A 20,496-nucleotide genomic window follows, 5' to 3' on the forward strand; every position below is an offset into this window, starting at 1 on the left:
CCCCAGGCACTGAAGTATGATTTCAAGTATTTTCTTTCATAGCTATTCCCTAGGCTAGCACAGTGCATAGCTATGCACAAAATATAGTAATTTTCTTTAGTACAGCCTATCAAAAACTACTCTGAGAAGATTTATTCTTACATTTGTAACAATGATTTACAACAATAACAATAGCTTTATTGACATATTTTAAAGAAAAAAAATAGAGCAGAGAAAGTATGAAAATGGAATATCAGGAAACTGTTATCAGAGTGACTTTGCCAATATCATTCATGATGTTTCAGAAGGTAAAATTATATCTATCAAGAAGACTTATGAACACACCTGCTTGGACATCTTGGCTCCAGTGCCTTATCTGAAGTGCTAAGCCTGCACATTTGATAAAGAGTGATAGCATATCCCTTTATTCTTCATCAGAATTACTTATTATCAGCATAGCATGAATATAGTAGAAAATCTAAATCAAACCCCCCTCTATTTATCTTTACCAGCCGCTTTCAAGAGTTTCTCCTGTCCCACATGTGGGAGGTGTGATAAACCACTGCTGCTCCTCTTCAGGCGCTGAGATCTGAAGTTCAGCTAACAGTAAACAACATGCTACTCTGGCCTTGCTTACCTCACAAATCAGCTGCAATATGACCATAAATCTGGATGATAGCTAATGCTATACTCTGTACTATTAGATGTGTGGTTGTTTCTATTCCTTACCTATAAAACCTTTAAAACATTCTCTTTCCTAGTTCTTTTCAGGAAAGCTACTTCCAGTGCAGTTCACTTTATAAAAATCACTTTGAAGCAGAAGGAAAGATCATTTGGCCCAGTAGCACTTGGATAAGGATTTAGTATAATTCCATTTAGGGTCTTCAAAAAGTACCTCAGAGATACTCAGTAAATCAATCAGCTGTGTCTGTTATGGAAATCTACAATGCCAGAGAATTTTGACATTAAACTTTCCAGACAGGTTCACTCAAAGCAATCATTCTCAGGGTGAAATGTCTTGCATGTATTATTTGGAAATATAATTAATATTTTTATGCTGCAGTGTATATTGCTAGTGATGGGTTGAGGATTACCCCGAATGAGGGAGCACCACTGTATCAATATGCTTGATAGTGCTTTATTATTTTTGAGAAGCTACTGTCATGCTTTTTTTTAGGGGACAGAGGTACACAAGAAATCATTTATTGTGTCTTAAAAAAAAAAAGTGCAATGTCCTAAGAAATGTCTTATTAGGACAAGAAAAGGGAAGGGGACAAAAAGGAAAGGGAGGAAGGGGAAAAGGAAAATAGGAAAAAAAAAAAAAAAGGGAGGAAAGGAAGGAAAGGAAGGAGGGGAATAGGAAAAAGGATGGGGTAAAAAAAAGGGAGGGGAGAGGGTAAAAAAAAGGGGGGGAGAGGGTAAAAAAGAAGGGGGGAGATAGAGGAAAAAGGGGAACGGAGGAAGAAGGAAAGGAGGGAAAAGGAAAAGAGGGGAAAAAAAAGAAAGGGATAAAAGAAGAAGATGAAAAAAAAAACAAAAAACAAAAAACAACAAAAAAAAAACACCCCAAAATAGAGAAAAGAAAGAAGGAAAAATAGTGAAAACAGGGGGGGAGGGGTAGAGAGCTACTCCACTTTTAGCGCGGCTGGGCGAAAGCGGGCTGTTCTCTTGCTCAACCGTCTCGGAGTTGCCCGTTCATTCCAGTAGCTGTGCTCCGTCCGGCAAAGAAACAGCCTGGCGCGGCGACGGCGGAGCCAGCGGGCCCCGAACCGGCGGCACAAGAGAGCTCCGGGGAAGAGGCCAGGAGCGGAGGGGACGGCTCGCCTCGCTTTGCCGCTCCTCACCTGCAGGCAGCCGGGCCCAGGTGCGCGGCAGCGGCCCCGCGCGGAGCCGTGGCGACGCGGCGAGGGGAGGGGAGGCGAGGAGGGAAGGAGAGGAGGTGCTCCGGAATTGGGGTCCGGGAGGGCCGGCCGGAGAGCGAGAGAAGGGGGAGAGAGGGAGGGAGGGAGGCGGAGGAAGCGAGGAGGGAGGGAGCAACGAGCCATCGCAGCTTTCCCACTCACTCTCTCCGCTGCTCAACTCCTCAACTCTCCCGTTCTTTGCCTGGACATGTCTTGAGAAAGTTGGATCTCTCATTTAGCCTTCATTTTTCCCCCCTTTTTTATTATTTTTTTTAATTTTTTTTTTTCCCACCTTCTTCCCCGCTCATCTCTCTTTTTCCTCCCGCTAGAGCCGGAGCTGCGGATGGCCGGCAACCGGAGCACCGCGCTGTGCCGGCAGGGCCGGGCGCTGCGCTCACTGCGTGCCGGGGCCGCGCTGAACTCCGGGGCCGCGGGCAGGCGCTAGAACTGCGTGGGCAGCGAGGCTGTGATCGCTGCTTCTCCGAAAGACAGCAAAACCAGGGAGAGTAGGGAGAGGGAAGTGTGTGTGGAGATGAATTGAGCTGGAGTGGACTTTGAGAGGAGAGCGCCGAGTCCAGCTGGTCTGGTGAGTTCTTTGTTTAATGAGTTTGTCAGCAGCAGGATTCTCGGGAAGGTGGTTTTCTTGAGTCGTGGTGCTACAGTGAGCAGATTCTAATGAAAAGGCTGTTTGCGCTTCAACCCGTAGATTCTGTAGTTTGAAACTGCAGCATACCTATGTTCCTGCATATATGCGTACACACACATGCACGTCTGTATCACGCGGAGCTGACCCGAGCTGTTTGGTACCTGGAGCCAGAGGCAGCGCAGCACCGACCCGCAGCCCTGCGTGCACCGATGCCAGCGCGGCGCAGCACAGCGTGGGCCGGACTCGGCCGCTCTGTACCGGGCTGCCCGCCGGCGCCGTGCCGGCTCCGCTCACTGCGCTGTGCCGTGGCGCCCCCTCCCGGCCGCCGCCGAGCTGCGCCTGGGGGTCGGGGGCTGCCGGGCCGGCTCCGGGAATGTACTCCGGGGGCTGCGGGGAGCGGAGCCTCCTGGCTGCGGCCGGTGCGTTCTGAGGGGCTGCTTCCTTCTGATCTCCAGCTACGGGGCGCGCCGGGCTCTACTAACAGCACCCTCTCCACCTCCACCCCCACCCCCGCCCCCCCCCCCCCCCCCCCCCGGCAGCTGGCTTTATTTATTTATGCGGCTCATAAAAGCCGTGTCGGGGCTAATGTGCCCCCGCCGGCTTCCCCCGCCCGCAGCCGCGAGCCCGCTGCGCTGGGATTCCCCGGGCAAACGTTTGCTGGTTGCGAAGTGCCATCACTTATTTATGAGCCGAGAACTCTCCAAGGAACGTTTGGCAGTGTTTAACGTTGGATCAGCCGGCTAGCACTAGCCTCAGCGAAGCGGGGCACCCACACTCCATGCCGAGGGTTGGGACGGAGTCGCCGCCACTGCCGCCGAGGGGAGTGAAGCGGACGGCGCCACACTCGCTGCCCCCGGCACTGCTCCTGCCCTGTAGGCGGCCGACCGCTGGGGTGCGGTCGTTATGCGGCTGCTGGCGGGGAGGGGGTAGGACCGCGGGCTCTGACAAGGACAGCCCCGTAGCGATGCCGCCCGTTTTCGGTGTATTTTGGAGATGTCCCTCGAGGTCCCTTCCAGTTCCTGCGGCCGAGCCTCGGCTTGCTAAAGTTTCTCAGTCGCCTTCCTCAGCACTTTCCTATACTTGAAAGCGCCGTTGTCCCCGTCGCCCCTCCCGGCGGGGCTACAGCCGGAGGCGCCGCTCCCGTCCGTCAGCTTTCAGCCCAGCCCCGGGCGGGGCGGATCCGGGGTGCGGGGCTGCCGCCGTGTCCGCGGCCGCTCCGGAACTCGTTTCTGCGGCGCTCCGCGGCCGCGGTCCGGTGCGGCGGAGGAATACGGCTCCGGGGGGCGCCGCGGCGTGGAGGGGGCGGAGGGCAGCGGCGAAGAAAGGAAAGCTGCGCGGCGGAGGCAGCATGCGGGGCTGGGCTCGGCTGGCGCCCCCGACCAGGAGGCATTAAGCGTGGTGAGAGGGGGGTTGGGAAGTTATGAGAAGTTTGGTACGGGGCGGCTGGGACGAGAGCGATGGTGCCGCGGCGAAGCCGGGAGGGGACTCGGCGCCGGCGTAGCAGGCGGCTGGGGCGCGGGGAGCCGGTCGGGACGCAGGCAGCAGGTTGCTCTTAAGTTTTGTCGAGGAAAAAAAGAAAAGGGTGGTGATAGTATTTTCCCCCAAGGCAAAGTGTCTGTCTTCGTCTAAGTTCAATGGGTCATTGTGAACTTAATTCCCTCGCGATGCAACGGGAGCGGTTCGCGGCGGAGAAATGTCCCGGGGTGGTGCTGGCCCTTTGTTTGCACTTCGCCCGGCGTCCCTCGTTGCTTTCCTCCCGCATTCCCCTGAGCGATAAGGAGCAAGGACGGCGCTCTTCTTTGGGTCTGTGCCACTCAAAGGGAACGGAGCGCTGTTAGAGGGTGGCAGTCAGAGACGGAGAATCGCCCCATTGGCAGTGAAAGTACCCCTGGTTGTAAACTTTACTTTTTTGGCAGGAAGAAAATGCGTTAAGACATCGCGAAGTGATCCAGGCTTCCACTAAGTGGCTTCCCTGCAGCTTAAAAACTTAGATATGAATTTCTCCTGGATGTTGCATGGGAAATTGGAGACTTGCATCTATTACCTGGTGCTTCCTATGACCTGTTGAAACACGTGGAAATACTCAGATGTTTAGTCAGTGAAATACCGCATTTCAGTGTTGAAACGACTTTATTTCAGAAGATTTTGTTTGTTTTCTGAAATCCTGAGATCTTGTGCTTAGGGAAGGTGAGCTCCAGTAATACAGCAGGCTCCTGGGTTGATAACATAGTATGAGAAAGGAGATTATATGGCCAAGTTATCATTGGTTTTGGTAAAAGCAAGCAAGAAAAAAAAAAAAAGTATAAAATCCTAAAGATTCGTGCCTTTTACTGGTTTGTTTGTTGTTTGTTTGTTTTTTAGATAAAGCTGAGTATTGGCTCAGTAAAACTGTTTTTGTCCTCTTGAATTTTAGGGTTGTGTTAAATTTTGACCACACTTCTTAATTCCCAAAGATCTGTTTTTCCTTGTACAATGGGAGAGCTTAGTACAAGATACGCTGCTTGCTGTCGTGTGCAAATAGTTACAGTTCTCAGTGTGAAACCACCTTAGTCAATGTCTTCACGTGCTGCCTGAATACAGCGGCTGTGTTTTCCTTTTAACAGCAGAGTTCTGGTCTGCATAAATCAAAGCACCTCATGAGATTAACCTCTAAGGTGGTGAATGTAAGCATGAAACTCTCTGGAGTTTAGTCACAAGCTGAAACTGTTACATTAATCTCTACGGCAGAGTACATTTTTTGAATAACTTACCAGCTTTACGAATGCAACACTCCTATATGCTTTCATCATGTGTTGCTTTTCTGTCTGCCAACTCACAGAAACCCCTCACTGGTGTCTCTCTTCCTCCTCCTCAAAATAAAAAGCCCTAAGAAACTTTTTCAGTGTTGATTTAAAAAAGAAAAGTCTTACTTTTAAGTTTTAATTGGAAGCTTAAAGATGTTGAAGTAGTTAAACCTGGCTTTTTTTTTTTTTTTCTGGTGGGGACTACATCAATAAATGCTATTAAACAATGGAAAGAGAAGGTGTAACTGTAGAGTTGTACAGCTGACAAAGTCTCATGATCTCCCCTCCACTGCTACAATAGACACCCTGTCATAACGGTTTAATTACTGCAGTAATAACTTTTCACTCTGTATTTGTATCAGATGGCATTACTCACACATGCTGATAAAAACTGACTTTAAAGTAAATTGGTGATGTTTTTATTAGTAGTTAAGTCTTAGTGTTTGAAATATTGCAAATTAAAGAAACTGATGCATGTGTGTCAAAAGACATAGAGAACAACACCGAAGTGCTACCACATTCGTTAAAAGTTAGTGGTGCCTTTCAGAAGGCAATCACTGTACTGGCAGCACCTCTTCTAGTGCTGCCTGGTATTTCCCAAGCTTGGTGTTAAAGACATGCACAGGGTTGTCGTCTGCCAGTGTAGGTGATGTTGCTCTGTGTTATGGGCTGGACTGGCCTTGGGAGTAGGAGTGGAAGAGCAGTGGGGTCAAGGCTTATCCTGACAGCTTTTTGGCCCAGTCTTTTTCCACATGTGGTTTTTACGTGATTGATGAGGATAACTCCTGCAGTGTATCCTGTTGGTACCTTATATGTAAGTTAGAGCTTGTTTTTGCCTGTTTGGCATTTTTTTGTTTTACTCTGTTTGCCGCTTAAAGTTACAAGTCTATATACTGCAAGCATTCTGCTAAGAGAAACAGGCATATATATAAGACCGGGATCTTATCCAAATTTTCTGCATTTGTAAATTTTCAGTCTGAGGTCTGCCAGCACTGCCAGTTTCTCTTTTTCTCTTATCTTTATCATGAAGATGGTGCACATTGCTAAGCTGTGAATATTTTTTCCCATTTCAGATTATGTTAATGAGTTAAATCACGTTGTTAATGTAGTAGCTAGTAAAACTATGACAGGTTTCCCTACAGTTAATATACATATAAGTAATGGTCCTTCCAAGTAGAATATCAAAGTTTGTTGGAATGTAGCATTCCAGAATAAATACAGTGTGCTTCTTATAAACCTAGGGGTATGGTGTTTGTTAAGCAAACAGTTCCATTATGTTTTGGAAATGGATGCAGAAAATCTTGAAGTGGTGATACTCCAAAGATTTTAAAAAAAGTAAAACTGAGGAATTTGAAGTGTAGTGTAGATGAAATGTTTGTGAAATTCAGTTATGCTGGCTTACTGTTACGAACCATTTGAGTTTAATCTAACACATAAGCACCCTATCTGAATGTCCTCATGCTTTCCGTTAGTAATTAACTGTCTTTGCATTTTTTAATACTGTGGATATTTATCAAGATTATATTATGTGTTGATAATCCTGGTTCAAGATTTTTTGGTTTCTGGTAACTCTGCAAATGATGACACAAGATAAGTGAAATGTAGCAAATATCTAACTTATTTTTGTGTAATGTACTCCACTGAGCAACTGAGTTGAGGGATGCCATTAAGCTGTAGGTTGTGATTCAGTAGACCTTGGAATTTGATGCTACAAAATGGATCCTTTCTGGTGGTTGAATTAATAGTCTGCCTGTTGCCAGCTCTGAGCAGACTCTACTTGAAGTTATTACAGAAAATAAGCAAAGAGTACTTAAGGTATTATAGAACAGGAAAATATTTATGTAATAGTAAAACCTACGCATATGTTCAACTTAGAATTTTAATGAAGAACTTGGGAATCTTAGTGCGGAAGTCCAATGCATCATAATCAAATGTGTCTGAGATAAGAGGAGCAAAAGATAAAAACAACAACAACAACAACAACAACAAAAAAAAAAAAAAAAAAAAAAAAAAAAATCCAGACCCATAGTGTTTTACTTAGTAAATACACCATTCCTGACAGCTTATTGCCAGCTGCTAATAAGTATGGGCTGTGAGTTACAGAATGATGTAGCACCCAAGGTGCACATACTCTCTGCTATTGAATGTTAATAGACAGTAGGCCCAAAATACATCCAGTTTGTACAAGAGTGCAAAATGAGTGTTGAGAGTTTAAGGAATTGCATAGAAGTGATTTACAGAGAATTGTTCTGATAGATGAGAAAGACAGGAGAGTAACTTCTGTTTGACTAGGTGTACTCCTCCCCTGAGTGGCTGCTTCCCACAGCTTTTGGAAGGCTTTCACCAAGGAAGTTGGGTGGTTTTAACACCTGTATTTATTTGCCTAGAGTGGAGCTTCTTTCACCTGTCATGGTTGCAGGTCCTAAAACTTCCACAATGAGAGTTGTTTCTGTTGATTACTTAAAGTGATGTAATCATTTCTGACACATCTTTTAGCTAAGACTAATGACTTCTTGAATTGCTTGGAGTTTAAAAAGTACTGATATCAGTTATTTTCATGAGAAAAAGTTACTGCAGTAAATGTTTATTTAGCAGCATGTTAAGAGAATGAAGTTCTGGAGACCCAAGTGTGTGTTTAAGGACAAACCATAGTCTAGAAAAAACAGTAGTGTGAGGAGAGGAATAAAACTGTTAATCCATTGACATGGTGATTATTTCAATGTTACACTCATTTGCCCTACTAACTTTTCATTCTTCCAGACTTTTTCAGTAGGGTTTCCAGCTAGTAACTTAAATTTTGTTCTTTGCTATAGCCATAGCCTTAATCAAGTAACTTAATTGCTGTATTTGGAAGACAGACTACACTTCTTTTTTCTTCCTAACAGAAACTGACTGGTTTTTATTTCTTCTTTCAAATTTCCTATAGCTCTGTGGGTCTGAGTTTTAAGTCCTTCTCAAACTCACTGATTTAGTAATAGCTGTGACCAAATTAGGTGCTTCTGAGTGCTTAGAGTGAACTGTTGACACAACCAGGTTAATTTGCTGTAATTCTTTGTGGTGGGTAGAAACGGTCCATGGAATTTCAGCCAGTCTGTGCTCTTTCAGGTATCTAATTGAGCAGGTAGGAATGAGAGAAGAAAAAAATAACAGCGAGAGAAAATGTGAGTGGGTGAAAAAGGCAATATAATGGGACACTTTTTAAGCTGAGATGAACAGGAGCAGTGAGAATGGGTACTGAGGAGAACGACAGTCGAAGGTAGAGAGGAGGAAAACCAGGGATAAAATGTGGGAGAAGAAGTCAGGAAGAACGAGAGAAGAGCACAGTTAGGAATTAGCATCGATAGTTGTATAACAAAAATCAGCCAGGGAAGAAGATGCTAAAAAAGAGGTAAAGGAAAAATGTTTAGGATTTGAAAGAAGGTCAAAGGAAAGAATGTGTGATACTTAATAAAGTTAATCAGGTTAAAGCTAAATTGCTTTTTACTTGCTGGAAATAATTTTTTCTCCCAATACTTTTTTTTTTTTTTTTTTTTCTTTTGAAAGCTTGAGCCTTGTTTAGGAGGTATTCTGAAGCTTTAATTTATCCTGTGAGATTTTCGGAAGTAACAACCAGTGTGGATGCTGATAAATATCGTAGTCTTGGAACATCTAATTTCTGAGCTTTCTACCTTTCTTTATGCATGGATTTAGACAATGAAAATTATGCCTTTTCCTTCAAAAAATAGTGCTAGTGAGGGCATGTCTCCATGTCTGTCTTGCTGTTCTGGACTATGTCATTTCTGGAGTGTGTTTAAAAGAAACACATCTTAATAGTCTTTCCAGTTATTTTATTAGATTCATACTCCAATAGCTCTTGATGATAAATTCTTGAATCTATTTAGGGAGAGGAATAAAGGATTACACTTCATCCCTTACTGATGGTTTTACAGCTTAGTGGTGCCTGGCTCTTTTTTTTAAGTTGTATGCACTGCTATCCTCTATTCTTAAAAGGAGACTTAGAGCTGGCAAGAATACAACATGTGTGGAATAATTCTCTACTTGTAACTTCTATCTGTATGTATTATAACAGGTGCTTATAGTATATGTTGAAGAATCAAGAGAAAATCCATTGTAGTTTCAAGCCATATATTGCAGTTTACTTCTGCATCATTGGACATAATTCATTTTACAGGCTAAGTGAAATGAGGGAGAAAAGTTTTCTATCAAAAGACAGGGTTTCATATGAACTAGAGGACTGGAGTGAAAGTTCATCACAAAGTGTTTCAGATGGAGTTAACCGTGTGTTTTCCTTGCATCATTATAATAATTCCTAAACTTGGTCTTGGGGGTTCTTGAGATTTTGGGGTCATTTTAATTTACCTGCTTTACTATAACTAAGTCATGTTGAAACATTCTGCAAAAAAGGGTATAGCCTAGATACCTATATAGTAGTTTTCTTCAAAGTGTGATTTCGAAACTAAGTATAAAAGTTATCTAAATAATATTTGAACATCTGTAAGTCTTAATGCTTCTTTCTCTTGTTTCAGGTTTTTTGTAATTGCTGCCATGGGAAGATACTTGACTATGATCTTGCTGCTGATGCTGCTGGTGCAGCATTTTGAAAACTGTGAAGGAAGTCAAATATCACATCATGTTTCACCAATGCAATTTACACAAGCGCAGTATAATGCAACTGTGTATGAGAATTCTGCAGCTAAAACTTACGTTGGACATCCAGTGAAAATGGGCATTTATATTGTGAATCCATTATGGGACTTAAGGTACAAAATTATTTCTGGTGACAATGAGAACTTGTTCAAAGCTGAAGAATATGTTCTTGGAAACTTTTGTTTTTTGAGAATACGGACCAAGGGAGGAAACACAGCTATCCTTAACAGAGAGGTGAAAGACCATTATATGCTGACTGTTAAAGCAGTTGAAAAAAATACAAATGCTGAAACGCGCACGAAGGTCAGGGTACAGGTACTGGATACAAATGACTTGCGGCCTTTGTTTTCTCCAACATCTTACAGCGTTTCTTTGCCTGAAAACACAGCGATAAGGACCAGCATCGCAAGAGTCAGTGCGACAGATGCAGATATAGGAACAAACGGGGAGTTCTACTATAGCTTTAAAGAAAGAACAGATGTGTTTGCTATACATCCTACTAGTGGTGTGATAGTTCTAACTGGCAGGCTTGACTACTTGGATACTAAGCTTTATGAGATGGAAATTCTTGCTGTGGACCGTGGACTAAAGCTGTATGGTAGCAGTGGCATCAGCAGTATGGCAAAACTAACTGTTTATGTAGAGCAAGCAAATGAATATGCCCCTGTTATTACAGCTGTTACGTTGACTCCATCAGAATCAGACAAAGATCCAACTTATGCAATTGTAACCGTAGAGGACAATGATCAAGGTTCAAATGGAGAAATAGCATCATTGAATATTGTTGCAGGTGATCCACTTCAGCAGTTCAGAACAGTGAGATCTGTGCCAGGAGGTAAAGAATATAGAGTCAAAGCTGTTGGTCATATAGACTGGGAGAGCCACCCTTTTGGATACAACCTTACCCTTCAAGCTAAAGATAAAGGAAATCCTCCACAATTTTCATCTGTAAAAGTTGTTCATGTGACGTCGCCACAATTTAAGTCTGGTCCTGCCAGATTTGAAAAAGAGATATATAGAGCTGAAATAAGTGAATTTGCCCCTCCGAACACACCTGTGATAATGGTGAAAGCTCTGCCTAGTTACCCACATTTAAAATATATGTTTAAAAATACACCTGGCAAAGTAAAATTCAATTTAAACACTCATACTGGTCTTATTACCACTTCAGAAACCATAAAAGCACAATACTCCTCCCATTTTGAACTTGAGGTTATGACAAGTGACAGAAGAGCTGCTGCAAAAGTATTAATTAAGGTATTAGGCATGAACAGCAATCCTCCTGAATTTACTCAGACAGCCTATAAGGCATCGTTTGATGAGAATGTGCCAATAGGTACGAGTGTCTTGAGAGTGAGTGCAAAAGATCCTGATGAAGGGGAGAATGGTTATGTGACCTACAGTATTGCAAACCTAAACCCTTTGCCATTTGTGATTAACCATTTCAGTGGGATTATTAGTACCTCAGAAGACTTGGATTATGAATTGATGCCAAGGGTTTACAATTTAAGGATTCGAGCTTCTGATTGGGGTATACCGTATCGTCGAGAAGTTGAAGTTCCTGTGACTCTTATCTTAAATAATCTGAATGACAATATACCCCTGTTTGAGAAAATTAATTGTGAGGGAACAATTCCCAGGGATCTTGGTGTTGGAGAACAAATAACAACTGTATCTGCCATTGATGCTGATGAGCTCCAGTTGGTAAGATACCAAATTGAATCTGGAAATGAGCTGGATTTATTTAGTCTAAATCCAAATTCTGGTGTACTTTCACTCAAACAGTCTCTCACAGATGGCCCAGGTGCTAAAATGTCTTTTCACAGTTTGAAAATTACAGCTACAGATGGAGAAAACTTTGCAAAACCATTGTATATCAACATCACTGTAGCTACTGGTCGCAAACTGGTCAACTTGCAATGTGAAGAAACTGGTGTTGCTAAAATGCTTGCAGAGAAGCTCTTACAAGCAAATAAATTGCACAATCGTGGAGAAGTTGAGGATGTTTTCTTTGACACTCACTCCTTGAATATGCATACACCTCAGTTTAGAAGTACTCTTCCCAGTAGCATTGAGGTAAGAGAGGATCAACCTGTGGGCTCCAGCATAATACTTCTGAATGCTACTGATCTGGATACTGGCTTCAATGGAAAGTTAGTGTATGTTATCTCTGGAGGTAATGAAGACAGCAGTTTCATCGTTGATATGGAAAGTGGAATGCTGAGAATTTTGTCTCCACTTGACCGAGAAGTAAAAGACAAATACAATCTGAATGTTACTGTCTATGATCTTGGAATACCACAGAAGTCTGCCTGGCACCTTCTAGATATAAGAATTTTGGATGCTAATGATAACCCCCCAGAGTTTCTACAAGACAGCTACTTTGTGGAAGTGAGTGAAAACAAAGAGCTAAACAGTGAAATTATTCAAATTGAAGCTATTGATAAGGATTTAGGGGCTAATGGAGAAGTGAAATATTCTCTTCTTACAGATACTGACAAATTTGCTATTAATGCTGTGACAGGAGTTGTGAAAGTTGTCGAGCTTCTGGATCGTGAAGAACAACATGTCTATTTCTTGAAAATAGAGGCTAGAGACCAACCTACCGAAGAACCTCAGTTATTTTCAACAGTTATTTTGAAAGTCTCTATAGATGATGTTAATGATAATCCTCCTAAGTTTATTCCTTCAAATTACCATGTAAAAATTCGAGAAGATCTTCCTGAAGGAACAATTATTACATGGTTAGAAGCCTATGATCCTGATTTAGGCCAGTCAAGTCAAGTACGATACAGTCTTTTGGACAGTGGGGATGGCACTTTTGATGTTGATAAACTAAGTGGAGCAATACGTATTGTACAAAGACTGGATTATGAAAAGAAACAACTTTATAATTTGACTGTACGGGCCAAGGACAAAGGAAAACCCATTTCATTATCTTCTACATGTTATGTTGAAGTTGAGGTAGTTGATGTGAATGAGAACTTGCACCCTCCACGGTTCTCTGTATTTGCAGATAAAGGCTTTGTAAAAGAAGATGCCCCTATTGGCTCCTCAGTAATGACTGTATCTGCTTATGATGAAGATGAGGGACGAGATGGGGAGATAAGATATTCCATCAGAGATGGATCTGGTATGGGAGTTTTTCGAATAGATGAAGAAAAAGGTAAGGTGGCTTCCTGTTGTTTTTATATTCTAAGTAAAATAGTATGCCAGCAAAGAGATAGCAATCTGATAGAGCAGACAACCTGCATTGTCACTGTTGAGAGAGATGTTGTTGGGAGAAAAAGACACTAATAACATATACTGTTCCATCTATTGTTTTGATGAAATTACATGTATATATTTGATGAGTAGTTTTCCTTTAGCATCCTTGTTTTGATCCAGCTTGTTTACAGCTATTCTTAGGTCTTAAAATCAGATACAGAATGGAGGTTTCCTTCATGCAAGTAGAGTTGGACAGTGTGGGACATATAAAGTTGAGGGAGTAAAGTGCTCTCTACCTAAGGAATTAATTCTGACATTCTTATGCTTTGCAATCCTTAACTACGCCTCTGTTACTGCATTTAGTAGTGGTATGCATGTGTGATACTTCCATGCCTGCAGGTTTTTATAAATATATCTTATAGTTTTTATGAGTGCCCATTTGTATTAGTAATCACTACTTCATGGAAAGGCTCCTGTCAAAGAAAGCTGCTTTTAAAAAGCTTATGTGAGTCAAGCAGATTGAACTGTTGACTTATCTCATTAATGATGGATAAATTGAGAAGCAACTGTCAGAATTACTCCATTGTCATGTGTTCAGAGAAAAATATAACTATGGCTAAAATAGAACTGTAGTGCTTGTAATTTTTTGCTTGCACATCTCTGTAGCTACTTGTTCTTTTATGTCTGATAAAGTTCTGATACTGTGCTACTATCTCGTGGGGTATGCGTGTGAAGAGGAGTTGCTTTTTTTTGCTTTTATCTTAGGGAACAAGTTTTTCCTAAGATGCTTAAGTGGGGAAGAATGTGGTTTTGTGTTTGCTGGGCATGTTTTTCTTCATATTTTGAACTAAATCAAGGAACTGATGGAATGTAGAGCATCTAAAAGCTTGACGATGTAGCTTAAAATCTGTCTCAAGTTAGTGAGCTTTTTAATCTTTTTCCTGAGGAATCATCAGTATTTTTACAGAAGACAGTCTTAATGGAGTCTTTGTCGTGCTCTTCAAAATGATCTGATTTTGATACAGGGAGCAGGTTGATATTTAGACAAGAAAGCACATTAAAGAATGTGTGAAAGAGGAAATCTGCAAGTGACTTGGTGATTTTTTCAGCTTGCTAAGGGGCTTTTTTGACTTTACCCTTGAGTTTCCCTCTGTCTTTGAGCATCACACTACTCTTTCCTTCACAGTTTGATAAACTGGATTTTGGAAGCTGTTTGATGTTAGAAACATCACATAGTTCTAGGCATAGCATTTTAGCTGGCTTTCAGGTTATTATTTCCATGTTATTATGTGGTGTTTGATTTGTTGTTTTTTTTTGTTTGTTTTTTAAACTATTCTACATTTCATAAGATCCAAACTGTATTAGTGGTTGATATTTTTATCATTTATTCTAAAATTTTCCAGAGAGTGCTTAATGTAACTTTGCCACTAGTTTTTGAATACTTTTTTTTTTTTTTTTTTTTTTTCTTTGAGTCTTACCTTTGTCTTACATCAGGTAATTTTCATAGGTTGGTTGTCTGCAGTTCTCTCCAAGGTCTCAGAAGTAGATCTCTTACAGGGGACCCTAATGTCATAGTCTTAAACTGAGGAACTGCTTTGATGAGCTTGTGTAATTCTTTAAATCTCTAATGCTCATCAAGAAGACACACACACACACACACACACACACACACACAAAAAAAAAAAAAAAAAAAAAAAAAAAAAAAAAAAAAAAAAGCATTAAGAATGAATTTGGTAGTAGATTATGTTTTAACTGTAATATTTTTTGGCTCATGGTAGGGGAAAGCAAGATGATTGCAACAGTCAAGATGATTGCAACAGTTTCTGTACCACCTTCCCTATCTTACTTTGTTACAATGTGAGAAACAGGGTGCATGCATGTAGGTCACCTAAAAGGAAGTATATTACTTATGTAGTATAATAAAGTCCCAGACCACATTTCCTCAGGAAGTTATAGCTACTAAAAGTATGACTAAAGTAAACAAATTGTTTTAATGAGTTTAATTTGAGGTTCAGCCTTATGCTATCTCCAGCTTATATATTGTTAACTGTAAGCCAAGTGAGTAAAGAGGGAGATCGTAACTCATTACTTGGCCTTTTCTTTCATCCCTCTTGTAAGTATCAGCAGATAGTTACTTCTAGAGAGTCGAAGGTAACCTTACAGAAGTTCTCAGCTGGACATAAGCATTAGACCATCTATGATTATGATTCTAAATTATAGACTGTTTCTTGTTTTCACTACCACTTTAGAGCTGAGAAGGATGGACAATCTGTTCTGTTTTGCTGCATACATCATCTTAGATGGGTTGATGAGTCAAATTCTTGCTGAGATTATGAAAATGAAACTGCTGGTTCTCACCATAGTCAGTGAAGGGTTAACAAACACTGTCTTCATCTCCAGAGACAAAGTGGGAGATCATAGAGGGAGAGCGTGTTGAGAAGTGTTGCTCACACTCAGTCTTGATGGTAGAACTGAAGTTAGTGTAACAGCTGATAGATTAAATCAGACAATTCAGTTTCACAACAAATGAGTGAATCTAAGAAATAGAAGCAACTGCTGGGGGAGAACCTGCAGCAGAAACTATAAATTTATGTAACTGAGGGAGCCAGCAGACTGGGAGTATAAGTGCCATAGGGCAGTGCAGTGTTCGTAGGCAATGGGAAGCCTGTAGCCTGTAGTAGGCAATCCTGAAGCTGTTGCTGAGAAACAAAGGAAGTTTCAATCTGAATTCCCCTCTATCCCATTGTGTTTGACCAGCTGTATACTGGAGCAGTCAGACTTGAACTCTTGTGACTCAATGTATGAGGTGTTACACATAGATTCTATTCAGATTTTTCTGATGATGATTTAACTGAGTTAATAAACCATGGCTACTAGTTTTACAAACATTTTTATTGGAAATTTCCCACTAGGTCAAGTGGCAAGGCTACCTATCAGCAAATGTCTTCTAAACTTCTGCAGATGTGGATGTTTTTCCAGAGCATAACCTAGATCCAGAATGGTGTATAGCAGTCTGAAATTTATGCATGTTAAACCTATTACTGATGTTTTGCCATGTAATTAAGTTACTTGTAATCAGGAATCTTAATGTTCTGTGAAGAGTGAGGTACTGTATGTGTTATAACAATAACAAAGTTTTAAATGATGAAAGTAATTTGCAGACTGAGAAAGGCACAATATCATACTTGAGCAAGGATCTGTTCAACTTGGTATACCATCTCCAAAGCTCTGAGAACAAGAGCACAGCAGACAAATAATATATCTAATAGTTTCCCTAACTGGTCATTTTCTGTTTGTGGAGTACTTGTTTTAGATAGGGTTTGTAAGTATTCAGTAGTATTTAGAGTTTTCTTTCTTTGTCTCTGCTTGAAACCATGTAATCTCAAGTGTAGCCTTACTACCATATTGAGAAAATATGATTTGTTTTGATAAAGATTGTTAAAGGAACAAGTAGAAAATATGAAGGGGGACGTACAGAGGAAAATTCATTTTACTGCACTCCAATCTCCATTTGCGTAAAACACTATCAATAAAGCTTAATGAGTGGGAGACAATATTTTTAATATTACCAGAACCATTTCCAGCAGGAAAGACAGTAATTCTTACTGAGAATGAATTGGATTTTAACTACATAGAACAAAGTACTGAATTATACTCTTAAAAGGTAGAGCACTGCTAACAAATAGTAAGTATGCTAGCATTTCTTTGTAGTGTTCTCAAAATTGCTTCAATGAGAGCGCAGAGTATAATTTACACTTGTACATAAGGGGCAGTTTCATATTCTGTGTCTTTGGTGTTCATTGGCTTTTGAGCATTTTTAATCATCCCACCACTCACTGATCTTGAGTTTTAATAATAAAGACAGGCATTACCAAATACTGAGCACCATGATCATCAGTGGGGCTGAAAACTTAGGCACCTGTTGCATATGAAATAAATCAGCAGTGTCATTTGAAACAGAAGCCAGATGACCTACATCTGGTGTAACTACTGTTGCACATTTAAACTAGGGTGACTGCACCCAGCTCATCTGTTGATAATGGTCTGCTCTGGTGCTCTTACGAAGGGTGGCAGTTGGTACAGGCAAAACTCAGTTCAGCAATATTCTAGTGTGTCTGGGAATGTTTTCTGTTTTTTTTTGTACTGATACAGCTGTAAACCTTTTGATTGTAGAAGAGGCATTTTTAATAAAAACTGAGACCAGTATGATTTTGGTTTTAAGTCAGTTGTAGTTGAGCAGCCTTACAAATATGGGACTTTCCTCACATTTTTTTAAGTGAATAGTTTGTGTTGAAGTTTCACCTAACGTGTACTCCAGTTTGTTACTTCATTTGTGTACATCATAAATATCACATAAATATGTACAAAAACTTAATTTCACTCAAGTTAACTTGAAGTAAAGAAACAGAACCTAAATTTTCCTTAATTTCCATTTTTCTACTGTATTTATTCCAACCATGCTGCTGTCAGAGTCATACAGTGACTGTTCTGTTTGTTTGGAATCATTGCAGATCTATCAGTTTATAAGTCCATGAACACTATTAACAGCAAAAGTATTGAGCAAATCTTTTTCTAAGAAAACCGTGAAACAGGAGATTAAAAACTGTGATTGATGAGGTGAGGTTCATAATCAGGAGAGAATATTCCTAGTGGGCTTGATATGGTGGACTGTGAGAAGGTGCTTTAAAATTTAGTCTGCTTATATTTGGCAATGACATTTCCTGCTTAGCTTCTGTCCACAGATATAGTCTAATTGGCACACAGCTTTTGACATTGTAATTCCTTATGTGAATATTTTGACTAGATCAAAATGACAAGTAAATGGGAAAAAGACTTTCTCCTAAGAGGGATTTCACATAGTGTTTTCTCTTTGCAAAGTTCAGTGGTTCTTTTCACTCTTTGAAGAGATAGACATCTTGTAATTCAGCTATTTCTAAATACTAAATTGTTGCAGGTTTTTTGCACAAGAAATTCTTGCTCTAGCTGGTTGAGATGCTGATGTTAGTGAAGCTCCAAGTGCAAACTAATTTCCCAAGTATCTATTTAGCTTCTCAAAAGTTTTACACCTCACACCAAATTCTGCGCTTCTGGGTTACGTTGTTTGCTGAACTTCTGTTAAGTGATTTGCCCTTACAGCTAGATTTTTTCAGTAACTGAGCTATAAATGTACTAGAGTCAGAATTTTTAAGGTTATTCCAATGCAGTTTGTTCAAAATAGACAAAACCTTCTAGAATTATTACTAGATTCTATAGATTCTAACTTAGAATTAAGTTCTTAGGCCTATGGTGTTGATCTGGAAGGTTATTTCTTATATAAGAGGCTGTGTCAGCACTTCAGTTAGCCATTTAGATCTAAAAGGTGACTAATATATGTGCACTAGAGATTTGGGTGAAATTCGAGATGAGAGTAAGAGACGTTTCTCATAATTGAAGGCCTTACGCAGGATATTCCTTGGATTCTGGAATTGCTTGATCAGTCAGTGGCCACGTTGGCATTTGTAATTCAGTTGAAGTAAATTAAAGTGAAATTTTTTGAATTCGTGATAATGTCTTTTATGTATTAATGGGATTAAAGAGTATGGATTTTTTTTTTCCTTGAAAAATGTTGTCACTGTTATTAAAAACAAGCACACAGAACTGTCCTTGTTGTGGAAACAGTAAGCAGCTTAGGTAAGAGATGCAGAAAAATATTCTCTTGGCTTTCCATGCAAGAGGCATTTACTAAATAATTTTAAAGAATATTATAGAAAGGAGTGGGAGGGGCAAGCAGAGATTAATTTGATAGATGTTTCATCTAGAAAGATTTTTCTGCACAGTTATGTTGCATTGCACAGTTATCTGTTTTTTCTAGTATTACATTTATTTTGTACTTTAACTGGGCCTTTCCTCTCTTTGATATTGAATTGTTAAAGAATAGCAGCGTAAGAACAGGTTGAGTTTGTATAACTGAGATGATATATTTTCATTTCAGCTCTTCCTCTGGCAGTCTTGCCTTTGCAGGAGAGCCCTTGAACTCCTCCAGAAGAAACATTTTGTTGTGGCAGTAAATAATGAAGCCAATTATATTACCAAGCCCATCCTATCTTTTATTTGGCGATAGTCAGGCATGCAGTAAATGGAACAGAGCTGAAACCCTAGCTCAGTCTGCACAGTGAAAGAGACAATTGCATCTGTTTTGTGTAGGACATTTAAATCGAGGAGGCATATTTATGGTGGCTGATTATAGATATCTTAAAAATAGCCTACACTGTTTTAGAAAGGGATATTATTTTCTTCTTTCTAGGTAATGATACCTGTTGGTTCGAATGTGCTGAGTATCATCTTGAAAATAACAGTGAAGATTACACAGTGGAAGATCTGTGTGACTTCACTCTGTTATTATGGCACTTCACTTTGGTGGCCTTGAGCCAAACTTGGGCCATTCTTCAAGAAACAAATTGTTATGTTTAAAAAAAAAAAAAAAAAAAAAGGCAAAAAACCCACATCCCCCCAAAATTTGTATACTTCAGCTGTGCCTAGATTGAGTAATAATTTGAGTTCAAAAACATTTGTTTAAAATTTCATGCGACTAAAATATATTTTCCACCCATTTGTTACGGTTTTAATAATAAGGCATTTGGCACAAATAGCTGTAACCGCAGCTTACTAAGAATAACTGTTGTCTTTAAATACCTTTTAGTGATAAGGAAAACTGGAAAACTTAAAACTTTTTTTTTTTTTTTTTAAGAAGTGTAGAACCAGCTAAATACAATTTGTGTCTGTTTGAATAACTGAAATTTAGATTTGGAAACCTGCTGTCAACTAGAGTGAGGACTAATCCAAAGTTCTCTGATATCCAAAAAGCAATCCAGAAAGCTTTTCCCTAAGATAACTGTGGGTGTGTGTTGTATTGCTTTATTGCTGGAACCAGCAGCCTGGCTGCCTGGCGCCTCCGTTTAGTCATGTCCATGTTCTGAAGAAATTGTCTGGTTAACCTGTAATCAGGGCTACATTTTGCAGCTTTGCACTACTGTACGTAAGGTCTAATTGTGTTCATTCAGGCTAAGGTCTGTCAGTGAAGTTGCTACTGGGTTAATTTGTGGGATGATTCTCATACATTTAAGCTTCTGATCAGATGAGTCAAATGTGTTAGAGCTAAGCAGGGCATTTGAAGCTAATGTTGAGTTTCAGTTAAGCAGAGATTAAGAAGGCCTGGGTTTGTAGCAGGGTCACAAACGTTCTATCTGTCCTGGAGCTAGCTGATAACCTCTCTTTTTTCAGTCTTTGAAGGAAATTATGATTTGCATTTGTAACAGTGTTAAATCACTAAGTGCTATTTGGTTGTTAATGTTGC

The 20,496-nt window shown here is 40.4% G+C and overlaps 1 protein-coding gene across 4 annotated transcripts in view; it reads left to right on the top strand.

Moving 5' to 3' along the window:
• The first annotated feature begins 2,017 nt into the window (after positions 1-2,017).
• The window catches only part of FAT1 (FAT atypical cadherin 1), a 103,875-nt gene continuing 85,396 nt past the window's right edge, over positions 2,018-20,496 (top strand). For 2 of the 4 annotated variants that reach the window (XM_052682953.1, XM_052682954.1), the window contains exon 1: positions 9,836-13,122. In XM_052682953.1, the coding sequence (XP_052538913.1) occupies positions 9,855-13,122 (3,268 nt within the window). In that variant the 5' untranslated portion in view covers positions 9,836-9,854. Of the gene's footprint in view, positions 2,467-3,734; positions 3,925-9,835; positions 13,123-20,496 lie in introns of those variants that run through there. The other 2 variants (XM_052682952.1, XM_052682951.1) reach the window with 2 other exon arrangements.

This window comes from Tympanuchus pallidicinctus, unplaced genomic scaffold (assembly GCF_026119805.1).
Source record: "Tympanuchus pallidicinctus isolate F22 unplaced genomic scaffold, pur_lepc_1.0 scaffold2, whole genome shotgun sequence".
NCBI lineage: Eukaryota > Metazoa > Chordata > Aves > Galliformes > Phasianidae > Tympanuchus > Tympanuchus pallidicinctus.